Raw genomic sequence first — 22,122 nt, 5'->3', positions numbered from 1 at the left:
TATTTGACAGAAAGAGAGCAGGGGCAGGGAGAGTAGTAGAGGGAGAGGGACACAAAGGCTCCCTGCTGAGAAGGGAGCCAGATGTGGGACTCCATCCCAGGACCCTGAGATCATGGCCTGAGCCCAAGGCAGACACTTAACTACCTGAGCTGCCCATGCAGCCCGTCAGTCTGGTATTTCTATTAGAAAGACTGATCTTTGTGATTTCTTGATAGGTAATTATCAGAAAACGCTTTGTAAAGAGTAACATGATCTGTAAGTATTATTGCTAGGCACCTTGTGAAGTAAATGAGGAATTTTTTTAGATCGTTTTTAAAGGCAGCCATTTATGGAATATATTGCATAATAATGACTGGAACATGTATGGCTTTTATGTATCATGTCAGAAAATCTTTCTCAGGTTCTCTGGGGGCTACTGGCTATCATTATGAAAACTACAGCAGAAATGAAATGATGATACCCCACAGGCTGGGTTTTGGAGAAAGTCAGACCTGGGTAAGAGTCCTGAATCTGGATTTCACAAACTGTGGGGCAAGCCCTGACACTTACCACTCACTGTGAAGATTTTGAATGAAGTAGGAGAGAAAGCTGGCAATCTTAGACTCCTAGGAGATTTTTAATAAAATCTTAATAATCACCAGGATTACAAAAATAGGAAATAAAAGATTTCAAACCTAAAACAGAGAAGGAAATTTTTGTGCCTTAGTATATTTATCTTTAAAACGAGAATAACAGGGCAGCCCTGGTAGCTCAGCGGTTTAGCGCCGCCTTCAGCCCAGGGCGTGATCCTGGAGGCCCACGATCGAGTCCCATGTCGGGCTCCCTGCATGGAGCCTGCTTCTCCCTCTGCCTGTATCTCTGCCACTCTCTCTTCTCTGTGTGTCTCTCATGAATAAATAAATAAAATCTTAAAAAAATAAAAACTATTAAAACAAGAATAACAAAAGTACCTCCCTAAGGGGTTCTTTTCTTTTCTTTTTTTTTTTTTTTAATTTTTATTTATTCATGAGAAACGCAGAGAGAGAGGCAGAAACATGGGCAGATGGAGAAGTAGGTTTCCTGCCTGGAGCCTGATGTGGGACTCGATCCCAAGACTCCAGGATCACGACGTAACACTCAACCACTGAGCCACACAGGTGCCCCTCATTGGAGTCTTCAAAGGATATAGTGAGTTAATATATATATATATCTACCTCATCAAGTGATTATGAAGATTAAATGAGTTAATATTTTTAAAACCAAGTGCTAGCGTACAGTAATCTTATGTAAGTACTTATTCAATAAATTGAACCAAATATAAGCATTTTTTCATTATAGGTGTATGTTATTTACATAAGCTTGAAGAACAGTTATTTGAAAATGTATTTTTTCCAAACATTAACAGCAGAAACTAGAGTATTACCAAAATTCTGGCTTTTTAATCCAATTTCAAATTAATCTATTTCTAAGCCAAAGTAAACTAACCCAACCATTTTCTTACTGGAAGAGGAAATCCAAGAGACATCAGGAAGTGAATCAGCACTGCATTCTAATATGATAATTGCTTTGATAAAGGGACCCACTGAGTGTTCTAGGAGATCAGAATGGCAAAAGCCAGGGAGCTTGATGAGAGACACCTGAACTGAATTATGAAGCAGGCTTAAGGTGTGACTTTTGAGGCAGGGAAAGAACATACAGGAATGCAGAGAGGGTAAGAATGACTTGAGGTACTCACAGAATTGCAAGGTTCTAGAGTGGCAAGTGTTGCAGCTGGAACTGTAGGAATAAAGGAAGTAAGAGCCAATGCTTAAAGATTGTTTTGTGAAAAACTCTCCTTTAAGCAGGAAGATGTCATGATCTTTTTAAAAAAATTGTGGAGAATGCGTTTGTCTTTTACTTAGAGTAATCAGCATAGACTTTGATTAGGAATGAATAAATTTAATTTAAATTTGTGCAGGGGAAGTGTTTACTTTTTACTTTTTGAAAAGGGGAAATGGCATCATTTTTGTGGAGGAAAACTTTTAGAAAAAATTTTTGTAGATTCCACACATGAAACTGAACAGTTTCAATGGGAAGAAAATCCAGATCTGGCTGTTGCTTTCCAAATCTATTATTTCAGCACAGGAAATATTACAGTTGCTGTTGCACTTATAAAAAAGAAAAAAAAAACTAGACAAGTTTCTTTTACATGAAGTAAATCCAGTATATTTTTAAGTCACCATCCTCAAGTTAGCTTCAGTAAATTCTTTCCTTCACCAGCACAAACTTAGAACATAGTAGCTTTTTAATAAATAACTTTAAGTTGAATTATTCCTACTACATTATAATATCTAGATAGCTAAGATTTGGATAAATTTGTTTCTAAATTCTAGTACTGGTGAATGATATAGTATTATTTTAAGGCCAAATATTTTCTTCCACTGTTGTTTTGACTCACTGAGTCCTTTTAGCACTTGTGCTGTCACTTACCCTTTATTTATTTGATGAGACCTGAACCTTTGTTCTGTTAGCTTTTGTGAACCACCAAATACTCAGAAGTAGAAGAAGTATATTCTATTGTTAAAACACTAATCTGGATCTTTCACATGACCTTTGGAGTTTTCTGGGAGAAGAAAGACTATGGGAGCATCATAGGTTGGTCTTTGCCTGGTCGATTGAAATGACCAAAGTAAAAACTAAAAAAGAAAATTACAGAGGATATTATGATTTTTAGTTGCCAATCAACATCAAAGTATGTTAATTTTAAAGTTACATGTTATCCTCGTTCATTGCAAAAATATTCAAACAGTATAACATTGTATGAAGTTAAATCTATCTCAAATCTTAGCCCACTACCCTTAAGTAGGTTTATATATTTACATAAATATGTTTTCGTAGTCAACATATCACATAAATCTAGAAATAGTATCATAATAAATAACCTATTTTGTTTGTTGATTAAAATGCTGTGCTCTGTTTCTCTTTTACATCTTTATTAGAAACCAGATAGAAATTTGTCAGTATTGCTATTATTGTTATATTATTTCTGAAATTGCCTTCAAATAAAGCATAAAATATAAAGTGTTTTTAGTCTTGAAATTTGCTGAAAAGTTTACTTTTAGAGCATCTATTACTAATACATATTACCTTTTTGGTTACCTTCATATAGGGGATTCACTGATATTAAGTTGAACATACACCAGGTGTTTTAAAATTTGAGAAAATAATTTGCACAGCATATGGATATGTTATAAAAAATAATGTCCTTCTTAAGAAGTCTGGGAACATCCTGAATACAAACCAAAGAGTTTATGATACAAATAGTCCAGGTGAAGTAAGATTATTGAGTATCAGGAAAGCTATAATAAACATGGTCAGTACTGTCACCTAGTTTCCTTTAAGGTCTGTAAAGGATCAAAATATATTGAGTATCATCTAACAGCTGTTCGGAATGTGAGGGGATTCACAGTTGTGGTGAACAACAATATGCTAGTTTGACTAAAAGACACATAACTTGTCATTAAACTAAAAATGGTATATTGGACTATAAAATGTATTGAGAGACTTGGATGGTTGAAAATGGCTACACGATAACTTAGCATGTAACTGACTTTATTATCGGTGTATGTAGTCAAGTATATATAAACTTATTCAAATTAAAATGGCATATAAATATATGTATTTTATTAATTATAAACTGTCACCTAAGGAAAGACTGTATTTGTAAATAGTATATTTTGTCAGGGGAAAGTGCTACCCTACTCTGGAGGATAAGACATTCTTTGTCACTGGGGCACCTGGGTGGTTCAGTGGTTGAGCATTCTGCCTTTGGCTCAGTTCATGATCCTAGGGTCCTGGGTTCGAGTCCCATAACAGGTTCCCCACAGGGAGCCTGCTTCTCTCTCTGCCTCTGTCTCTGCCTCTCTCTCTCTATGTCTCTCATGAATAAATAAATAAAATCTTTAAAAAAAAAAAAAGAAATTCTTTGTTACCATCTCACCAAATGGCAGAAGTTGAAAAGGGGAAGGGAGAGTTTTTGGCTTTTGGCATGGCTCAGAGGATGGGAAGCTACAACTGTCTTTGGTAGATTGGAATACGGGTTCATCTGACACCAGCTGCCACCACCATGCTGTCTTAAGTTCGACCCCAATGAGATCAAAATCCTATACCTTAGGTGCGCTGATGCAGAAGTCAGTGCCAGGTCTACCCTGCCCTTGAAGATCGGCCCCCTGGTCTGTCTCCCAAAACGTTTGGGGACAGCATCACTGAGGCAGCCGGTGATTGGAAGTGTCTGAGGATTACAATGAAACTGACCATTCTGAACAGATAAGCCCAGATTTAAGTGGTACCTTTTGCTTCATCTCTGATTTCTAAGCCATCAAGGAACCACAAAGAGACAGAAAGACGCAGAAAAACATTAAAATAAACAGTGGAAATACCATTTTTGATGATACTGTCAATCTTGCCCTGACAGACCTGGAACCATTAAAGAGATCCTATGGTTTGCAGTGTTGATGGCCACCATCCTCATGACATCATAGATGACATTGCTGGTAGTGCAGTGGAACACCCAGCTAATTAAGAACTACAAAGGATAACAGTTCAATAAAGGATCATTTGACGAACAAAAAAGAAAAAAAAAAAGCAAAGAAAGAAAAAAGAAAAGAGGAAGGGAGAAATATGCCTAACACAGGCAGTGAAAATATGGAAGTATTAGGAGAAAATGTGTGGAGCAGGAATTAAGGAAAGCATTTTTTTTTATCACATAGATTCTCATATTTAACAATTTGCATTCCTTAGATACTTGCTCAGCTATACATTCACAATAGGATGTTATACCTTTAGTGAGGATATAGCCATTTTCAAACTTTGTAATATATTGTGTAGTTCAACCAGCCATCTTAGATTTAACTAATTTTTAAGAGTTTATTTTTACCTCACACTGTTAGGAAGAAGAACCAGAAGCCCTAAAAAGAAAGGATTTGGTATAAATAACTTTGGATCACTGATGAGATTGGCATGTGCTTTAGTGATTTAATTCCTGAAGAAGTGTAGTGACTTGTAGGAATTTTCTATAAACATGGATGAGCAAATATGTATGTGCCAACCACTAGCATAAATACCGAGAACCAAAGGTGAATTATAGTCTCTGTCCTAGATGGTCCTTTTTTTTTTTTTTTTTCTTTTTGGATTGCATTAGGCAATAGGATTTCTTTTCCCCTCATTCCTTGCATTCATTCATTCGACATTATTGGGCATGTAAAATGTACATGGTGTAGTAGTAGCTGCTGTGTGGTATACAGAGAAGAAGCACATTGCATCCAGAACTTGTCCTTGATATTAAGCTCTGGTATACTCATCTCCACACATAGTAAAATCCTACTTGTGCTTCAGTCACTAGCATGAGTATCTCTGTCAAAGAAGACTTCTCTGATTATCCTGATACAGAAATAATTTCTCCTTCTTTTGAAAACTCATAAGGAGAAAATGAAGACTTACTGAATATGTTTGTCAGATATCCACTTTCTCTAATGTATGCAAATAGCAGTAAAGCATTATGCCGTGACTCTTACCTGAGTCCTTCCACATTAGAGAAAGTACCATATAACTTTCAGAGCATTTTGAGGATTATAAGAAAACCTGCTAAGTAACTAAAGAAGTACATAATATTTAGTGTGAATACATAATTTTAAAGAATTCTCACATTTCTGAAGTACAAATTATTGTCTCCATTTGCATATGAGAAAGCTGATGCCCAGAAAATTTTAAGTCGTTTACCTAAAGTCTTAAAACCAATAAAGTGAAGTCAGTAATGAAATATGGGCAATCAAGCACCAGAGCCTGTTCTCTTAACCTGTATTCTATATTTTCTCAGTTAATACATTGTAAGGCTTTGGATTAACAAGCACATTTGAGTAATTAATATAGCATGTATATAAGTCTCTATGGTGTGTGTATGTGTGTGTATTCAGACTTATTTATGCTGGCTGTATTTAGTGTAGCCAGCTTTTACAAGGAACCCTATCCTGGGTACATGGTTTATCACTGTCTCATTATTGCAAGACAGAGAAGGCTTTTTATCTTCTGTTGAATCCAGCCACCTTCTTCAATGTCCTTAAGTAGTCTCAATCCCCACCATCTTTAAGATGGATAAAGAATGGTTTCCTAAGAGAGTGTTACCAAGAAGACCATCCCTCCAGGACATAAAGCAGAGCTTTTATCAATCATATTCTCTGGTTTTCTTGATTAAAGTCTACCTCTGTTGTAGCTGCAAGTGACAGGGATCAAATTATATCACAGATTTTAATACCTAGATGTCTTCTGGGCAGAAAAACATTTCATAAACATTTTTATGTTTTTTTTTTTTTGTAGTCACAGACTTTACTGTAACTGTTTCTGTATTATATATGAAAACATGCATGTGTGATATTAATTACTTCTAATAGTTGCAATAACTTACTTTTTATTCCAATTCAACAGTTCAGTTGTAAGTATGATCTTGTACTCTTTAAAATTTTTTAAAAAGATTTTACTTATTTATTAATGAGAGACACAGAGAGAGAGGCAGAGGGAGAAGCAGGCTCCATGCAGGGAGCCTGATGTGGGACTCATCCCAGGTCTCCAGGATCAGGCCCTGGGCTAAAGGTAGTGCTATACCGCTGAGCCACCCTAGTCGCCCTCTTTCAATAAATTTTTAACAGAAACATTGGAAATAAGGGGCACTCTTCCCTCACTGCTGCAACCTGTAGCAATCTCATTCTCCCCTTCAAGTCTCGCCAAAATTATCATCAGTACTATACATTTTGCAAATAAATCTTGTTTTCTTTACACAGGGTGGAACTTTTATTTAGCATTGTTATTTGAAATCTTACCTTATTATTTAGTATTTCTGTTTCTAGTATCTTAGAGTCAGTAGATTATTGGACCCACTTCCTTTAGTTAGACTTGTTTCTCTTTTCAAACCTACTTAGTTTTACCTTCTGCATATAGAAATGGTGTGTTTATTTTCCTTCGATGAATCTTCCTGCAGTTATTAAGGTACCTGATTCTATTTTATCCTTTTAGTTTCATCTTTGCACAACAAAAGCTTATTTTCAAGTCCCATCTTCTCTTGTAAGAAAGAGAAAAATCTAAGTTGAAGATTTTACTACATAAAGATACTCTCTTTGTGTAGTAAAATAGGACAGTATGTTAAAAATTTTCAGAAGATGATCTGCACTAAGCTTTTATGGAAATACTTTATTTGCTTGTAGGACAAGATGTGCATGACTTTGTGACTTCTTAGGCTGTTGAGGCTTTTATAGCATACTTAATTTTTTAAATAAAAATATAGTTAAAAGTATCTTTCTAAAGAAGTGGCTATACCTAAGTTATTTAAAATGTAATAAATTAGCTTACTAATTTTAGGAATTAGTGCCTCAGTGACTACTAAGGTTATATAAGCCTTTGAAATCATGTGATACTGTAAAACCCTAATGTTTTCATCTTGACTTGAGAAGCTTCTTGAGGAGACCTTTTACTTTTTTTTCTTAAACTAAAATTGGACTCCAGGAGAGAGGATACTGTAGCCTTTTTCTAGCTGTGACTTCTTAACTGCTTTTTTCTCAGTCTTCAAATTACTCTGGCAAGGAGGCAGTGATGTTGCGAAGAGATAAGGTCAGTAGAACATCACCTTTTAAAATTCTAACCTGTCTTCATACGTGAATGGGATAGTCCTGGGTGTAAGATGGTAAATGTGTTCTAGTAGTTTCCTCAGCTGCCTTGGCCACTGGTCTTAATTGTGAGATTTCTGGAGCCTCAATACTCTGATCTATGAAGTAGAGATAAAAGCAATCTTATTAATTTTTAAGAACCAGTCATATGAAGATAAAAAATGAGTATCAAAATTTAACTTAAGTCATTTTGTTCAATTCAAAGTATGCAAAAAGTGTAAAGGTACTTTTTTAGCCATTAGTGTCTGAGAAAACCAATAATTCTCTGATATAGACTAAAGAAAGATTATAGAAAAGTTTTCAACTATATTTTATTCCCAGACTCATGATCATGATCATCCAACAAGATATTTTGAGTATTAGTTATGTGAATTACATACTGTTTTAAGCCTTGTTTGTTTTGAATTGTCTTGAAGTACCCACATGTGAATGGAAATTTCTAGTAGATAAATAGCTCTATTTAAAAATTATGATTTAGTGGGATCCCTGGGTGGGGCAGCGGTTTGGCGCCTGCCTTTGGCCCAGGGCACGATCCTGGAGACCCAGGATCGAATCCCACGTCGGGATCCCGGTGCATGGAGCCTGCTTCTCCCTCTGCCTGTGTCTCTGCCTCTCTCTCTCTCTCTCTGTGACTATCATAAATAAATAAAAAATTAAAAAAAAATAAATAAAAATTATGATTTAGTGTTACCCTGTAAATTAAAATAAATATTGAACGTCTTAAAACATGAACATCATTGGTTCAGCATCACCAAGGCAGAATGATGCATAGCATAAAAAATTGAGTTACTTTTCACAATGTTGCCATAGCTTCCTGGCTCAGCAGAATGTAGAAGCTTGGCCAAGATGCATATTAGGAATATTCAAAATGAGTGCCAAATACCCCTGAGTTAGTAAGAATCTATTGTGTAATCAGAGAAGCACCGTCAGAAAGAATATAGGAAAGGCTATTAATTGAATATTGAGAGAAGTGGAGAGACATTATTAGAATCTGAGTATTGCTCTTGACTACTTAATGTATCAGAACATTGAATTAGTCTCATTGTGTTTTAAACATACCAACCATCTTTCTTCAGTGTTTTCCTTATGATATGATCTGATACAAGGATTGCAAGCTGTGGAACTCAGACTTGCTTTAGACAGTACTAATCCCCCATTTCTTGATTTACACTCCTTTCTGTCGGTTCTATACTATTTTATTTTATTTTATTTTATTTTATTTTATTTTATTTTATTTTTTGATTTTTTTTAGTTCTGTACTATTTTAGTAGAAATATTGCCAAATTGTGGTAGGATATTAGACTAAGTGTTTGCCTATACTGGTGATTATAGGGTAGGAGAATTAGATCCTATACCCATTTGCTACATTTCAGTTAATTAGATCTTCCAAATAAAGGTACTAAACATCAAAGATCTGAGCCAATACAACATCAGTATTAGGAAAATATCTTAATTTTTTTCCATGTAAATACTAAGTTGCCCAGTGTGATTACATATAGACTAATAATACAGGTTATACATAGCCTGGTCAAACAATGCTGACTTGATTGAGCCAAACTCTAGTGAAAAACCAAAGAACCATGCCGTTTTCAGGTAGACTTGTGTGATTTTTTTAAACCAAGGAAGAAATTATTATTTAAACTCATGGATTGGAAAATTCTTTAACAAGCATGGTTTAAATTCTAACTACTATGGATGCTTAACAATAAAAGAAGCAGGCATCTGTTCTCAGATATATAAAGAATGAAATGCTTTTCATTTCATTACTTATTATAATTTTTTTCTGGTGTTAGGCTATAGAGTAAAACTCTCTAGCCTCACTAATATTTGGAAAGAGGAATCATGGCTCTCTTCCCTGGAGAAAGATCTGTATATCTTTAATAGTTTTTGTCTCTTAAGTAGCAGTACTAAAGTTTTCATACATTTTTTATGGTCATGTTGAATCATGAAGGATTAACATTATTAAGGATTCTGTATTTTGCTTTTAATGAAACCCATTGTTATGCTCTCTATTAAATGTGGAAATGAAAAAAGTTTATCTTAGTAAAAAAATCTAAGATGTTTCATTCCTTAAAATAATCTAATATACTACTTTTAGTATAAATATAATTATTTGGGGATTAAAATATTACATAATTGTTTATCTGAATTAACTTTTGGCTCTTAACAACACATTTAAAAATAAACTGCATTATAACAGTAACTTTGAAACATAAAAGGGGAATTAAATGAATGAAGATAAAAACAAGTATAATTTAAATGTTACTTCTAAGGAAAAATTTATGTAGAACTGTGGTTTACAATAATTGTTGACATATTCCCCTAAGTACTGTGTCTGTGATTTTTCATGGTATCAATCATTTAAAGCAATTTAGGTAATAACATTCTGACATGCATTTCTGCTATTTTATTTACACCATTTGCCTACATCATTGTAATGCAGTACCTTTCTGATTTGGTACAGTAAATGCGCTCTGTAATATCTATTATGGCATGGTCAAAGGATAATTTATTGTCAAATAGAAAAATAGGTCAACACTAATGTCACTTGATGATCAACCTTCTCCCCCCCACCCCAAGTTTAATAAAACATCTCACCAGTATGCATTCCAGTGCAGTGGTTGATATTTTATTAGGACTACCTGGCTATAGCAGTAGTGTAATTACTGAGCTGTCAGAGTGATAAGTGGGATTAATGGCAGCCTGATGCACTTTAGTCTGCAGAGCGCTTAGAGAATTGCAAGATGGTATTATTATCAGAGTCTGCCCATTCTGGCATATTCATGGCACCAAAGAAAAAAAAAAGAATGCTACAATTCAGGTTTGCATTGCCCTGCCTCATTAACATCTGACATTTCCAACAGCTGTTATTTGTGAACTAGCTCAATAATAAAAAGGGAATTATTTGGTAAAGAGGCTTAATAACCACAACTAAAAATCCTTACATTGTCAGTGCTGTTAAGTGAATCTGTTTATGTTGAATTTAAGGTTTTTCTAGAAGAACAGGGAAATACGCTGTGCATTAATTTGGCTCATTCATATCTGCTGACAATGTAACTTTATTTTTTAATTGTCTTATTCAAGTTGGGTGTTAAAAAAAAAGAAAAGCGGAAAACTTGTGTGACTTCATGAGGGATAAGCAGAAGCTAAATGATATATGATATGTATGTACACAGACATATATACACATATACGTACATATACACCAATACACATATAAAACAAATAAGTACATTTATTGCTTTATTACTGTGAGTTGCCAAATATTTTTAAAATGGTTTGATGACTTTTAAAAAAATAAATTAGAAGATATTTAAGATGACATATTATTTGCTAAATTTTTAGTTATTTTATTTTACTACATCATAGGAAATCCTTTCAAATCACTAATAATGCTCAACATGCTTATCTATGTGAAGACAATACATTTAATATCATCTCATTTCAACATCATAGACTAAATAGACCATCCATTATGCTCTGTTTGCATTGTCGTGCAATGTATGCTGCTGGTTACACTTTCAAGAAGTTCTTTTTGAACTCAGTGACAGTGTTTTAGGGGGAAATCATAAGTATGAGAAGATAGGAATTCAACTAAATGATAGATGTGAATCTAACAATGGCATTTAGAGAAATGATAGGGGAGAGGTTTAATGACTACATTTCAGAAGGACAATTGATTATGAAAAGCCTTCGGTACTCATTGTGTAAAATTTAATTTAGAGAGAAGGGTAAGGGCACAAACCAGAGAAAAGAGATCAGATTTAAAAACAAGATATTAATTAGGTGCTGAGAAATTGGTTCAGACAATGAAGAGGACTCTCCTACTCACAAAAGAATGACAAGGAGACCTGTATTGTTTTCTCAAAGGAAATGAAGCAAGGTCTTTACACATGGAAGTAGAGAGAAAATGAGCTAGCTAGTTACCTTTGTCGCTAAGCAGTGTAGGATTCATTCTCAATGAAATTCTTGGAGAATTTCTTCTGAAATTCTGATGAATGTGACAAAATGTATCTTAAAAAGTGTATCTTAAGTTTTAGATCTCCAGGGCAGCCCGGGTAGCTCAGCGGTTTACACCCCCTTTAGCCCAGGGCGTGATCTCGGAGACCCGGGATCGAGTCCCACGTTGGGCTTTCCTGCATGGAGCCTGCTTCTCTCTCTGCCTGTGTCTCTGCCTCTTTCTCTCTATGTGTTTCTCATGAATAAATAAATAAAATCTTAAAAAAAAAAAAAAAGTTTTAGATCTCCAGCCTAATTCTACTCTACTCTGTTCTTACTGTGTGACAGACCAACCTGTATTAATTTACATACCTTGTCATGTTTTCCAGGCCTGGGCATATATTGGGTCATTCTCTTGAGTGATCTTGCACTCCAAATCCTACCCTTTTACACTTCCCTAATACCCACTCATTCTTCAATTTTCCCTTTGTGTATTCCTCTTCCCAATGAGCCCTCCATGACTCTTACCTTCCAGCACTACTGTTCTTATATGCTTCCTTAAGATACTGTTTTCACCCAAATTAACATTGACAACTACAATTGCCTTATATATTTGAATTTCCTCCAAACTGCAAGGTTCATGAAACCAGGACCATGGTGGTCTTCTTGTATTTTATATCCTCATATCCCAAGTTCTGCCATGTAACAGGGACTTATTAAATATTTATTAAGTGAATGAATAAATGAACAAATAACCCATGTTACTGTGCATGTGAAATATCATTCTAGCCAGGGGTTTCAGTCCTGAATTAGAATTGTGACTCTTGCTGTGTAGATCCAACGATGTATATTGGAATCACGTCAAAGGCTTTTTTCCCCCCAAAATACAAATTCTCATGCCAATAACTCAGACAGAAGGGGCTCCTCTGTGGAAACAGTGACATTAATCAGGCTGGTTCTTAGACACGCTAAAGTTTGACCATGTCTGTGGTCGGTTCCCCAAGAAGCATATTTTGAAATGAGATTAATATGCAGGAAGGTTATTAGAAGATCAACATCTGAACAAGAGTGAAGGAATCAGGATTGGATAGACAGCCATAATAAAGGCTGCAGTGGATCTCTGCAGACTTGTTCCCCAAGTCTGGGCAAGGGTACTGGGCCTCTAACCTCCTCATTGTCCTGTAATTGAAAGCAAGCTGCCATTGGAAAGGGGACACGACCTTGGTTGAGCCTGTTCTCTTTGGCCGAGGGCATAGCAGCAGGGGAAATGTTTCATTCTGGAAGGGGGTGGATCTGCACTATGCACTGAAGCATGTACTACAAAGCCCAGTTGCCATGTGAATAGTTTGCAGGTTAAAAAAACATCAGAAAAGTGGAGGGAGGGAGAGATGAAGGGAGGGAAAGAAGGAGGGAGAGAGGAAAGGTGGGAGACAAAGTAGAAGGGATGAAGGGAAGAAGAAAGGATGTCACAGGTGATAAAATGAGAGACTTTGCTTCTGTGTTTGTATAATTGTGGTCCTCAAGCCATATAAAACTTTTATCGTAAAAGACTACATTCTCTAAGTATTGTCAGTTTAGTGAGAGATCAAAACAAGACTGGTTTAGTAAATGAGTAAATGGTGTATCTTAGATAAGTATGGTACTCTTAATCTCTAAGAGGAACACAGAAAAGAGGGGTGGTTAGCCTGAGTGGTGCTATTTTATATATCTCAGAAGGTGTACAAAAAATGAAACACAGATATTGTTTACTGCTTAGAAAAAGATTTTGTACCTAACAATAGCACTATTTTATTTGTCCTTACTAGACACTAATTCTGAATAGGTATTGGGTAGATAATACATTGACTGTTATCTCAGTTACTTTATAGTTTCTTTAATCTGGTTATTTTATTCCTTAGGTGCCTGAAATGTGCAGATGCCCCCTGTCAGAAGAGCTGTCCTACTAATCTAGATATCAAATCATTTATCACAAGTATTGCAAACAAGGTAAATTCAGATTTAGCTCTGCAAGTGAAAATAACAGCATTTGATCTCGGTATCTATCTATTAAGACCTATGGTTAAAACATAAAGCTTGTCTTAATAAATTGGGTTAAAGATATGATTTTTATAGGTATGTAAAAATGTACATTTTGTTTATTAGTCTCTTCCAAATTGTGATATAATTATTATAAAAATGCACATTCATTGTTTAATGACTTAAAAGTTAGTTTTTGTTGAAATTAATGGTTTTTTAATCCAAAGCACTCACTGAATAGATTGACTGTAGCTTAAGCTTGCTAAATGCTTATAGATAGGAACTGTCATTGATTAGCAAAACACATTTCAAATTTATAAAATTTCTCTGTTTTAAAATATGTTTTGGCATTAAGTCTGGAACACTGAGACACATCAAGGAAATGGACTTTTCCCTGTTGCTAAAATTCAGTTAATTTGTTTAAGATTTGAAATAAGTCATAGAGACTAGATAGAGTTATAATTTAAAAAAAACCCTCCAAAGACCAAAAAAGAGAAAACAGGCTTTTATGAGCATGGGTAGAACAAAAGGAATTTTAATCTTTATTTTTTTGAAACCAATGTAAGCCTAAGCCCAGCTTTTTATTCACTGAGTGAATGTTTGATTGAATAATTAATATTTCTTTTAAAAAAGATTTTATTTATTTATTCATGAGAGATATACAGAAAGGCAGAGACACTGGCAGAGGGAGAAGCAGGCTCCCTGCAGGGAGCCCTATCTGGGACTTGATCTTGGGACCAGGATCACACCCTGAGCTGAAGGCAGATTCTCAACTGCTGAGCCACCCAAGCGTCCCTAAACAATATCTTTTGTTTGTAAGAGGAGTATTATGAGCTCTTACCCAAGTGTCTGATGCTTTAGCAAATGGGCAAAAGCTGAAGGAAGTCTTCCCAAAAGGATGCAGAGGATTCTTCTTTCACAATGTTTGACACTTATCTTCTAAAATGCTGTTCAAATCCAATAAGTGCACCTTCAACAACCAGCTACCTTTTTTTTTTTTTTTTTTTTTAATATAAAGACCTTTTCTCAATGTCAATTATTTTTAAAAAATATTTCAGGAGAAAAATGGTACATTTATATAACTTAAGGATTTCAAAAGAATTAAAATTATTCCTTAGGTATATGGTGTGGTATTAATCTACATGGACATATTTCTTAGGATTTGAAGTCTAGGTTAAATTTTTAGATTGAGCACTTATTTTGACCCAGGGAAAATTATTTATGAGAGGAAGACAAGGTTGTAGTATGAAGTAATAATACTTGTATGCAAACATCTCTAACAGTTATTATTTAACAAATATTTTGTTGATGTGGATTTATTAATTTACCTCTACATTCAGTTCATAATTTATGAGCAAAAACAGATATATTAAAAAAAAACCCACAACACTCTAGCCATATTGGATGTGGCTGGGGCTGTGATCCATGCAATACAGGAAGAATATTCAGTATAGGCAAAAGTAGCAATGTGAATTTATATGTGGCAAGTTTGGGCAAATGTAGTAACTCCAGTGTCGCTATGGTAGGGCCTAGAGTACAGAGAAAAGAGTGATGGGAAAAGGCAAGGCAATTAGACTGGGATTCAGTTGTAAAAACATTGAAATTCTATGCTCAAAATTTGAGACTTAATCCCATACATAGTAGAAAAATCCCTAATGCTTTATATTTGTTTTATAGTTAAGACGAATTCTAGGAAGTGATCTCATTTATTAACTTCATGATACCAAATATCTATCATCACAAGACTTTGTCTTGTATGTGAAAATAAATAATTTATGTGAAACTTTTAAGTGAAATCTTATTTGTTTAATAATGACTTCATAGAAAAGGAGTGAAACAAAACGTTCAAAGTTTGAAGTCTGAAGTGTTTTGGCTAAAATTATTTCCAAGGTAGCACTCTTGAATTTAAGCATGAAGAGATATTACAGTTATGATCCATGCTAGCTAAATGTTCCCTAGATATTCCAAAGTTCAGTGGTGATATTGTGATTCTAATTAGTGTATACCCCATACGTTCAAAGTCTATACAAATTTATAGGAAAAAAAAAAAAAAAGGACCTAAAGGGAATAATGGTATTTTTTGAGAAGTTTATAAAATGTCTAAGCAAGATCAGAATCATCTCTATTTTAGGAAAACTTCCCGTTTCATTAATTTGTCAATATTCTTTACTGCTTAATGAAGCATTTCATTTAGCTATTTATTTAAACAGATTTTGATATGAAGAGAAGATATTTGGAGACATGTAATTGAAAATGTGATCTTTTGCCAGGCATTTAAGGAACTCTATCGTTAAGTAGTGTTTTGTTGAAGAATCACTGAAGTAATCATAAAAGGTCAGAGATTCTTGTTCTTTAAAGCCTGCAGCTTTTTAGATATTTACCAGCTGTGTACAATGTAGGCTGTCCCACATTGCTCTGCCAGTGGACCTCAACTCAGGAGGGGGATTCTTTCCAGGTTGAGAGGGTAATTGAATCGCCAGTCTCAATGAGCCTTGTGCCTCTTTGAGAAAAGGATGTCACTTGTATTGTATTGTGTTAGGTTTCTGTGATTCAGTGGAGTTTAGCCCAATACTTCCATTCTTTATTTTCTTACAAACTGGATTACAGCTCTAGTTTTCAAAGGTACACTCAATGCTATTGTACCTCCTCAGTCAGTTTTTCTCTGTTTCGTTCATGCAGGCTGTTGTTTGCAATTGTATCTCTCAATCGGAAGTACACGTTTCAGAATCATCAAACTGTGAATACTGGGTTATATTTATTGATAGCTTTCCTTTGGAAAAAAACAGTACTTTATATCAGAATGCAAGAGGTCGATCTATAAATGTAGTGAAAAAGAATGACTGTTTTTAAAAATGTTCCTTTGTTTCATTTTAAACAATAGAGATACTTTCTCTTTTTAGAATTTTCCATCAAATCGTAAAGTATTGATTTTTCCACTGATTTATATATTTTATAGAATCTGTGTGCCCAGATTTGTGTGGCTTTTATAGGTAGATAAATAAATTTAATAATACACATTAGAGGAAAGCTGACTAAATGATTCAGTGTAAAAGAAAAAGCTCTTCTTTATCATAGATCTCCACTGAAAGTAACAAGAAATCAGAGGAGAAACAAAAATGTAACCAGCAGAATTCATTTGATAAATACTACTGATAACAATATTTTTATTTAAAGGAAGTCGTCTTGATATAAGTGAATGCGTATATGTGTATATGTGTGTACACATAACATACACACATGCATATTCCTGTTAAAATGTTAAGCAGAAGTGTAATCAATTTACTTCATCCTCCTTTTGGGTTTGCTTTTTAATTACAATGGCTAAGTGGTTTAATGCCTTTATCAAGTAGAATGTTGATCATTTCCAGAATCATTTTCTAAAAGCATAGCTCTAATTATATCACTCCCTTGCTCAAAAAATGTTGGCTTCCCAGTGCCTAGAAACTAATGTCCAAATACATAGCCTATTATGTAAGCCTATTAAGCTTTCCTCCCGCTATAATGACAGAGAAATAAGGAGATAAAAAAGTATTAGGAAGCCCACAACTTATTACTCAACTGTATTTGAAAATATGAATATTTTAAATTTATAAAATAAAGGTGATGAGGTTTCCTTTGATACATAAGGCTAGTCCCCTCACTTGTTTTGCTAGATGAGAACTAAGACAACCTCTCTCCATTCTAAGAGGACTGTCAAGAGTCTTACCTGCCTGCTGCCATAAAATGGTGCCCAAGAGAACAGCTTTTAAAAACTGTTATGCTTTTAGGGGGGAAACAAGCAGATTTGAATATGCCATTTGGCTTAAATAAATAGTTCTGAATTCATGGGTCAATTTCATTTACAGTTGAGATGCCAATATTTGACTAACATGAAAGATGTATTTCTCTAGGGCTGAGTGAATTCAAGTTTTTACAACTGCTTTATAGTATGGGTCTGTGTCATTTAGTATGGTTAGTCTGAGTGGGTCTTCTGACAGAGAGTAAAGTACTATACTTCAAATTAGCTCATCCCTAAGTCATAAAATAGTGTTTTCTGCATATTAATTTTATCCTTTTAAAACTTGGTAAGATAGTATTATGCTTTATTAGTCCATATTGGATTTGCTTTATTCACATTTTTGCGGATTTTCTTCATTTTTTTCCTTTCCTTTTTTTTTTTCTTTCATATTGGAATTGCCATGGGAAACTGGTTTACTTTCACTTACACTGATGCTATTGGAAAATTAACAGAAACCTAATTATTGTTCACTTGAGCGTTGTCTCTGGAAGGGGTCTGTTTTAAGGATCTTTTTATGTTTAGTGTTCAACTAAGTGATTTACCTAAATTTTTTTTTTTTTCCCTATTTGGTTTTCATCAGAGTTCTTGAATCTGCATTGATGACTTAAATCATTTGGCGAAATTTCTCATGGACTTTCTGTCATCTCCTTATGGAACTCTTATTAGATATATGTTAAACCTTTTCACTTTATCTTCCATGACTATTAATTTTTTTGTATTTTTAAAAGCTCTGCTTGCTATATCTTTTAATTCATTTTCCAAGCTTGTCCTTAAATATATAAAAATACTCATTTTCATACTCTGAGAGTTCCACTAAAGTTTCTGTCTCTCTGATTACACTCTTTGTAGTGTCTACTGGTTCCATTCATCATTCTTTGTTTCTTCATATGTCTGTTTGTTTATTCATTCTGTTAATTTTCTTTGAAGCTTATCTGTAGATATTCTGTGGGGAGTGCAATGAGTACATTTTTCTTTACAAGGGATTTGATTTATATTTATGTTCTCAGAAGACCTGAAAATGGGATCCAATATTTGCTTGGTTTAACAAAAGCCAAATTTTAAGTTTTCATTTTGTTGTAAAGAGCAAAAAATCTAGACTTTTTTTCTCTAAATGACTAATAATTTGAAATCTATTGAATAATATATTTTCCTACTGTCCTAAAGTGCCACATTTATCATATATTTAATTCCATATTTATTTCGGTATATTTTCAAACCCTGCATTTGGCCTACCAATCTATCTTTGATAGATCAAGGTATTTTAATTGCTATATTGTGTAATATACATTATCATTGACTAAAGCCATTTCTCTGATATTATATTTATTTTCAGAATATCCTAACTTTTGTTGGCATATAAAACTGAAATAAAATAACCTCTATAAAAGAATTATTGAATACCATGTTCAGACTATAATAAAATATTAATTTAAAATTATTAATGCAAATGTATGCCCATTTTGCCTTATTCATTTATCAGTTGATATAACATTATCTGAATATTCCAGAATTCAGTCATTAATTTTAATATATAACTTTCTAATGTTGAATCTGGCAAATGAGAGGATACTCAATTTACTAGTGTTAAAGGACTGGAATATTATTTTCAAAATGTCCCATCTTCTTTAATGTATTCAGCTGAAAAAGATAAATGGAAGTTACATTGTCTACTGAATCATTAATGCTTGGACAAAATCTATCTTGTTTCTGTTTTGTAATATATATTTTCAGGCCTTTAAAAGGTTATATTTTTACTTTTAATCACAGTTAATGCAATGTGTAAGAAGAAGAAACTGCATTTCTTCTTATTTGTTTCAAAAGATGAACATTTAGTTCTGGAAAACTTTTTGTAACTCAAAGTACTGTTAGTCAATTTATTACAAAATATAAGTGATATAAAACCTAAAAGTAATATCAGTATAACTAAATGAAAAAAGATTTCCATTATACAACTAAAGCCAATTTTTTAAAATTACTTTCTCTGTTTTTTTTTTTTTTTTTTTAAGATTTTTATTTACTTATTTATTCATAGAGATGCAGAGAGAGAGAAAGGCAGAGCACAGGCAGAGGGAGAAGCAGGCTCCATGCAGAGAGCCTGATGCGGGACCCGATCCCGGGTCTCCAGGATCATGCCCCCGGCTGCAGGTGGCGCTAAACCGCTGCGCCACTGTGGCTGCCCAACTAAAGCCATTTTATATGAAACAAACAATACCACGTTGCTTGTGTTTGTATGTTATTTATGGACACATTTAAACATATGACTTTGTTAATATTTTTAAAACTTAAGTTATTGAAAAAACAACACCAATATCTAGTTTTATATATGTATCTGTAAATTAAACTGGAGTTGTCACTTTTTTATTTAATATAATCAGGACAAAGAAAAATCTATATAAACATATAAGATATTATGAGAATATGTTTTAATATTAATAAGTAAAAAGAAATATAACAGAATCTAGATGAATGGAATTTTAATCTATCTAGCTATCTCCTTATAGAGAAAGGAAATTTGAAACCCATCATGACTAAGTGATTTATCCCAGATCCCATAACTACTTGATAGAATAACTAAATTTACTTGATTTTTTTTCTAGTGTGCTTTTGTCTACCTCACGCTACACTATCTATATGAATAAAGTATATTATGAGTCATTATTAAAATATAAAGTGTATAAAATATGAATGTAAAATATGAAATACAGAATGTTAAATATAGAGTATATTATATTTACATATATATATAAGCAGCATAATTTCTGTTATGAGAATTTAGTAAGTGCTATTAATACCTTAAATGGTGAATAAATGTATATCACAGTAGACTTCATCTTTTTAAAAAAATTTGTTTAAATACAATTTAGTTTAACATATACTATATTATTAGTTTCAGGGGTAGAATTTAGTGATTCATCAGTTGCATATAATACCCACTGCTCATTATATCAAATGTCTTCCTTAATGCCCTTCACCTGACTACCCCCTCCCATCTCCCATCCTTCCAGCAATAGTAAACTTCATCTTAAAGAAATTTGAGTTTAGTTTTCTGAAAACTGGTAAATTGAAAAATGTAGGTTAATTATTATAATCAAACCTGGTTTTACCTTTGAAAGTAGTAATAGGTTTTAGTTATTATACTTGGAATGGAGACTTTTCTGGTAAATTTATTTGTACCCATTGTACAAATAGTGGCTGACAACTGGTTTTATGAGCCACAATACAATAATACAGTATGGTAGACACTGCAGTACCCTGACAATGAAGAAATTTCACAATATTGTCAGTGAAAAGCAAACCCTCACAAAATAATCTGACTTAATTTTGTTTGAAAAGAAGAAAATAGAGTGTTCTAGAAGTTCTAATAGCATAAATAATGAAATTTTGTTTTTATAACTAATTGTCTTATACATATGATTTTCTACACCAGTCACTTGATTTGTTTTAAATCTTGCTTGAGGTTAGATTATTTAGGGTGAGATAATTTGAAATCTTTCTCACCTTCAGTTTATAATTTTTCTATTAAATATATTTATTATTTGGTATTTTTTATTCAGAACATAGAGGCACACTTTGTTTTATTGCATTTTGTTTTATTGCGCTTTACAGATACTGTGTTTTTTTTTTATTTTTTATTTTTATTTTTTTTACCAAATCAAAGCTTTGTGACATACCTACATTGAATAAGTTTAGCACCATTTTCCAATAGCATTTGCCCACTTCATGTCTCTGTGTCACATTTTGTAATTCTCAAAATATTTTAAACCTTTTCATTATTTATTATATTTCTTATGGTGATCTGTGATCAGTTATTATGACTCCTTGGAAGCTCAGATAATGGTTAACATTTCTTAATTTTTAAAATTAAGGTATGTGTAGGACGCCTTGGTGGATTAGCGGTTGAGCATCTGCCTTCGGCTCAGGGGATGATCCCGGGGTCCAGGGATTGAGTCCCTCAATGGGACTCCCTGCGAGGAGCCTGCTTCTCCTTCTGCCTGTGTCTCTGCCTCTCTCTCTTTGTTTATCATGAAAAATAAATAAATTTAAAAAATAAATAAAATTAAGGTGCATGCATTGTTTTTTGGACATAATGCTATTGCACAATTAATAGACCATAGTGTAGTATAGGCATAACTTTATATACACTAGGAAACCAGAAAATTTGTTTGATTCATTCACTTTATTGTGTGGTATTCGCTTTATTGCAGTGGTTTCGTACTGAACCTGCAATATCTCTGAAGTACGCTTGTAAATTTATTTAAACTTGGCTAACAATTTCATTGATTTGGGTCTTTTTTGCTTTATTAAATAACAAATTGTTTTTTTTAAAGAAAGAAATAGTAACAAAAACCTCCAGAGTTTTTCTCTGCAGCCATATATTAGTAATCAGTATATATTAAATTGAGATGAAGTAATTTTCAGTAGTTTTCTGAGTAGCCAGTAATATGTGTGATGTTGCTTATTTATAGTATAATATCTTTCAGAAGGAGAATATATGAAATATTACATCCAAATCCTAAATTTTTACTTCAAACTCCTAGACAGCCAATTTAGTATATGCTGCATGTATATTTTTGATTGTCCAAATAAAAAGAATCATATTTAGGCCATAATTCTGGTGATCTTTGTTTTCTTTCTTTATTTTTATTTTTTTTAATAATATATTTTTTATTGGTATTCAATTTGCCAACATACAGAATAACACCCAGTGCTCATCCTGTC

General features: G+C 33.5%; 1 protein-coding gene across 3 annotated transcripts in view; it reads left to right on the top strand.

The window, feature by feature from the left end:
• The window catches only part of DPYD (dihydropyrimidine dehydrogenase), a 798,341-nt gene that overhangs the window by 179,560 nt on the left and 596,659 nt on the right, over positions 1-22,122 (top strand). For all 3 annotated transcript variants that reach the window (XM_077905543.1, XM_077905544.1, XM_077905545.1), the window contains one exon: positions 13,508-13,595. In XM_077905543.1, the coding sequence (XP_077761669.1) occupies positions 13,508-13,595 (88 nt within the window). The remainder of the gene's footprint in view (positions 1-13,507; positions 13,596-22,122) is intronic.

The sequence above is a fragment of the Canis aureus genome, chromosome 8 (genome assembly GCF_053574225.1).
Source record: "Canis aureus isolate CA01 chromosome 8, VMU_Caureus_v.1.0, whole genome shotgun sequence".
Lineage (NCBI taxonomy): Eukaryota > Metazoa > Chordata > Mammalia > Carnivora > Canidae > Canis > Canis aureus.
The sequence above is the reverse complement of the archived record's forward strand: the minus strand, read 5'-3'. Positions and strand labels throughout refer to the sequence as shown.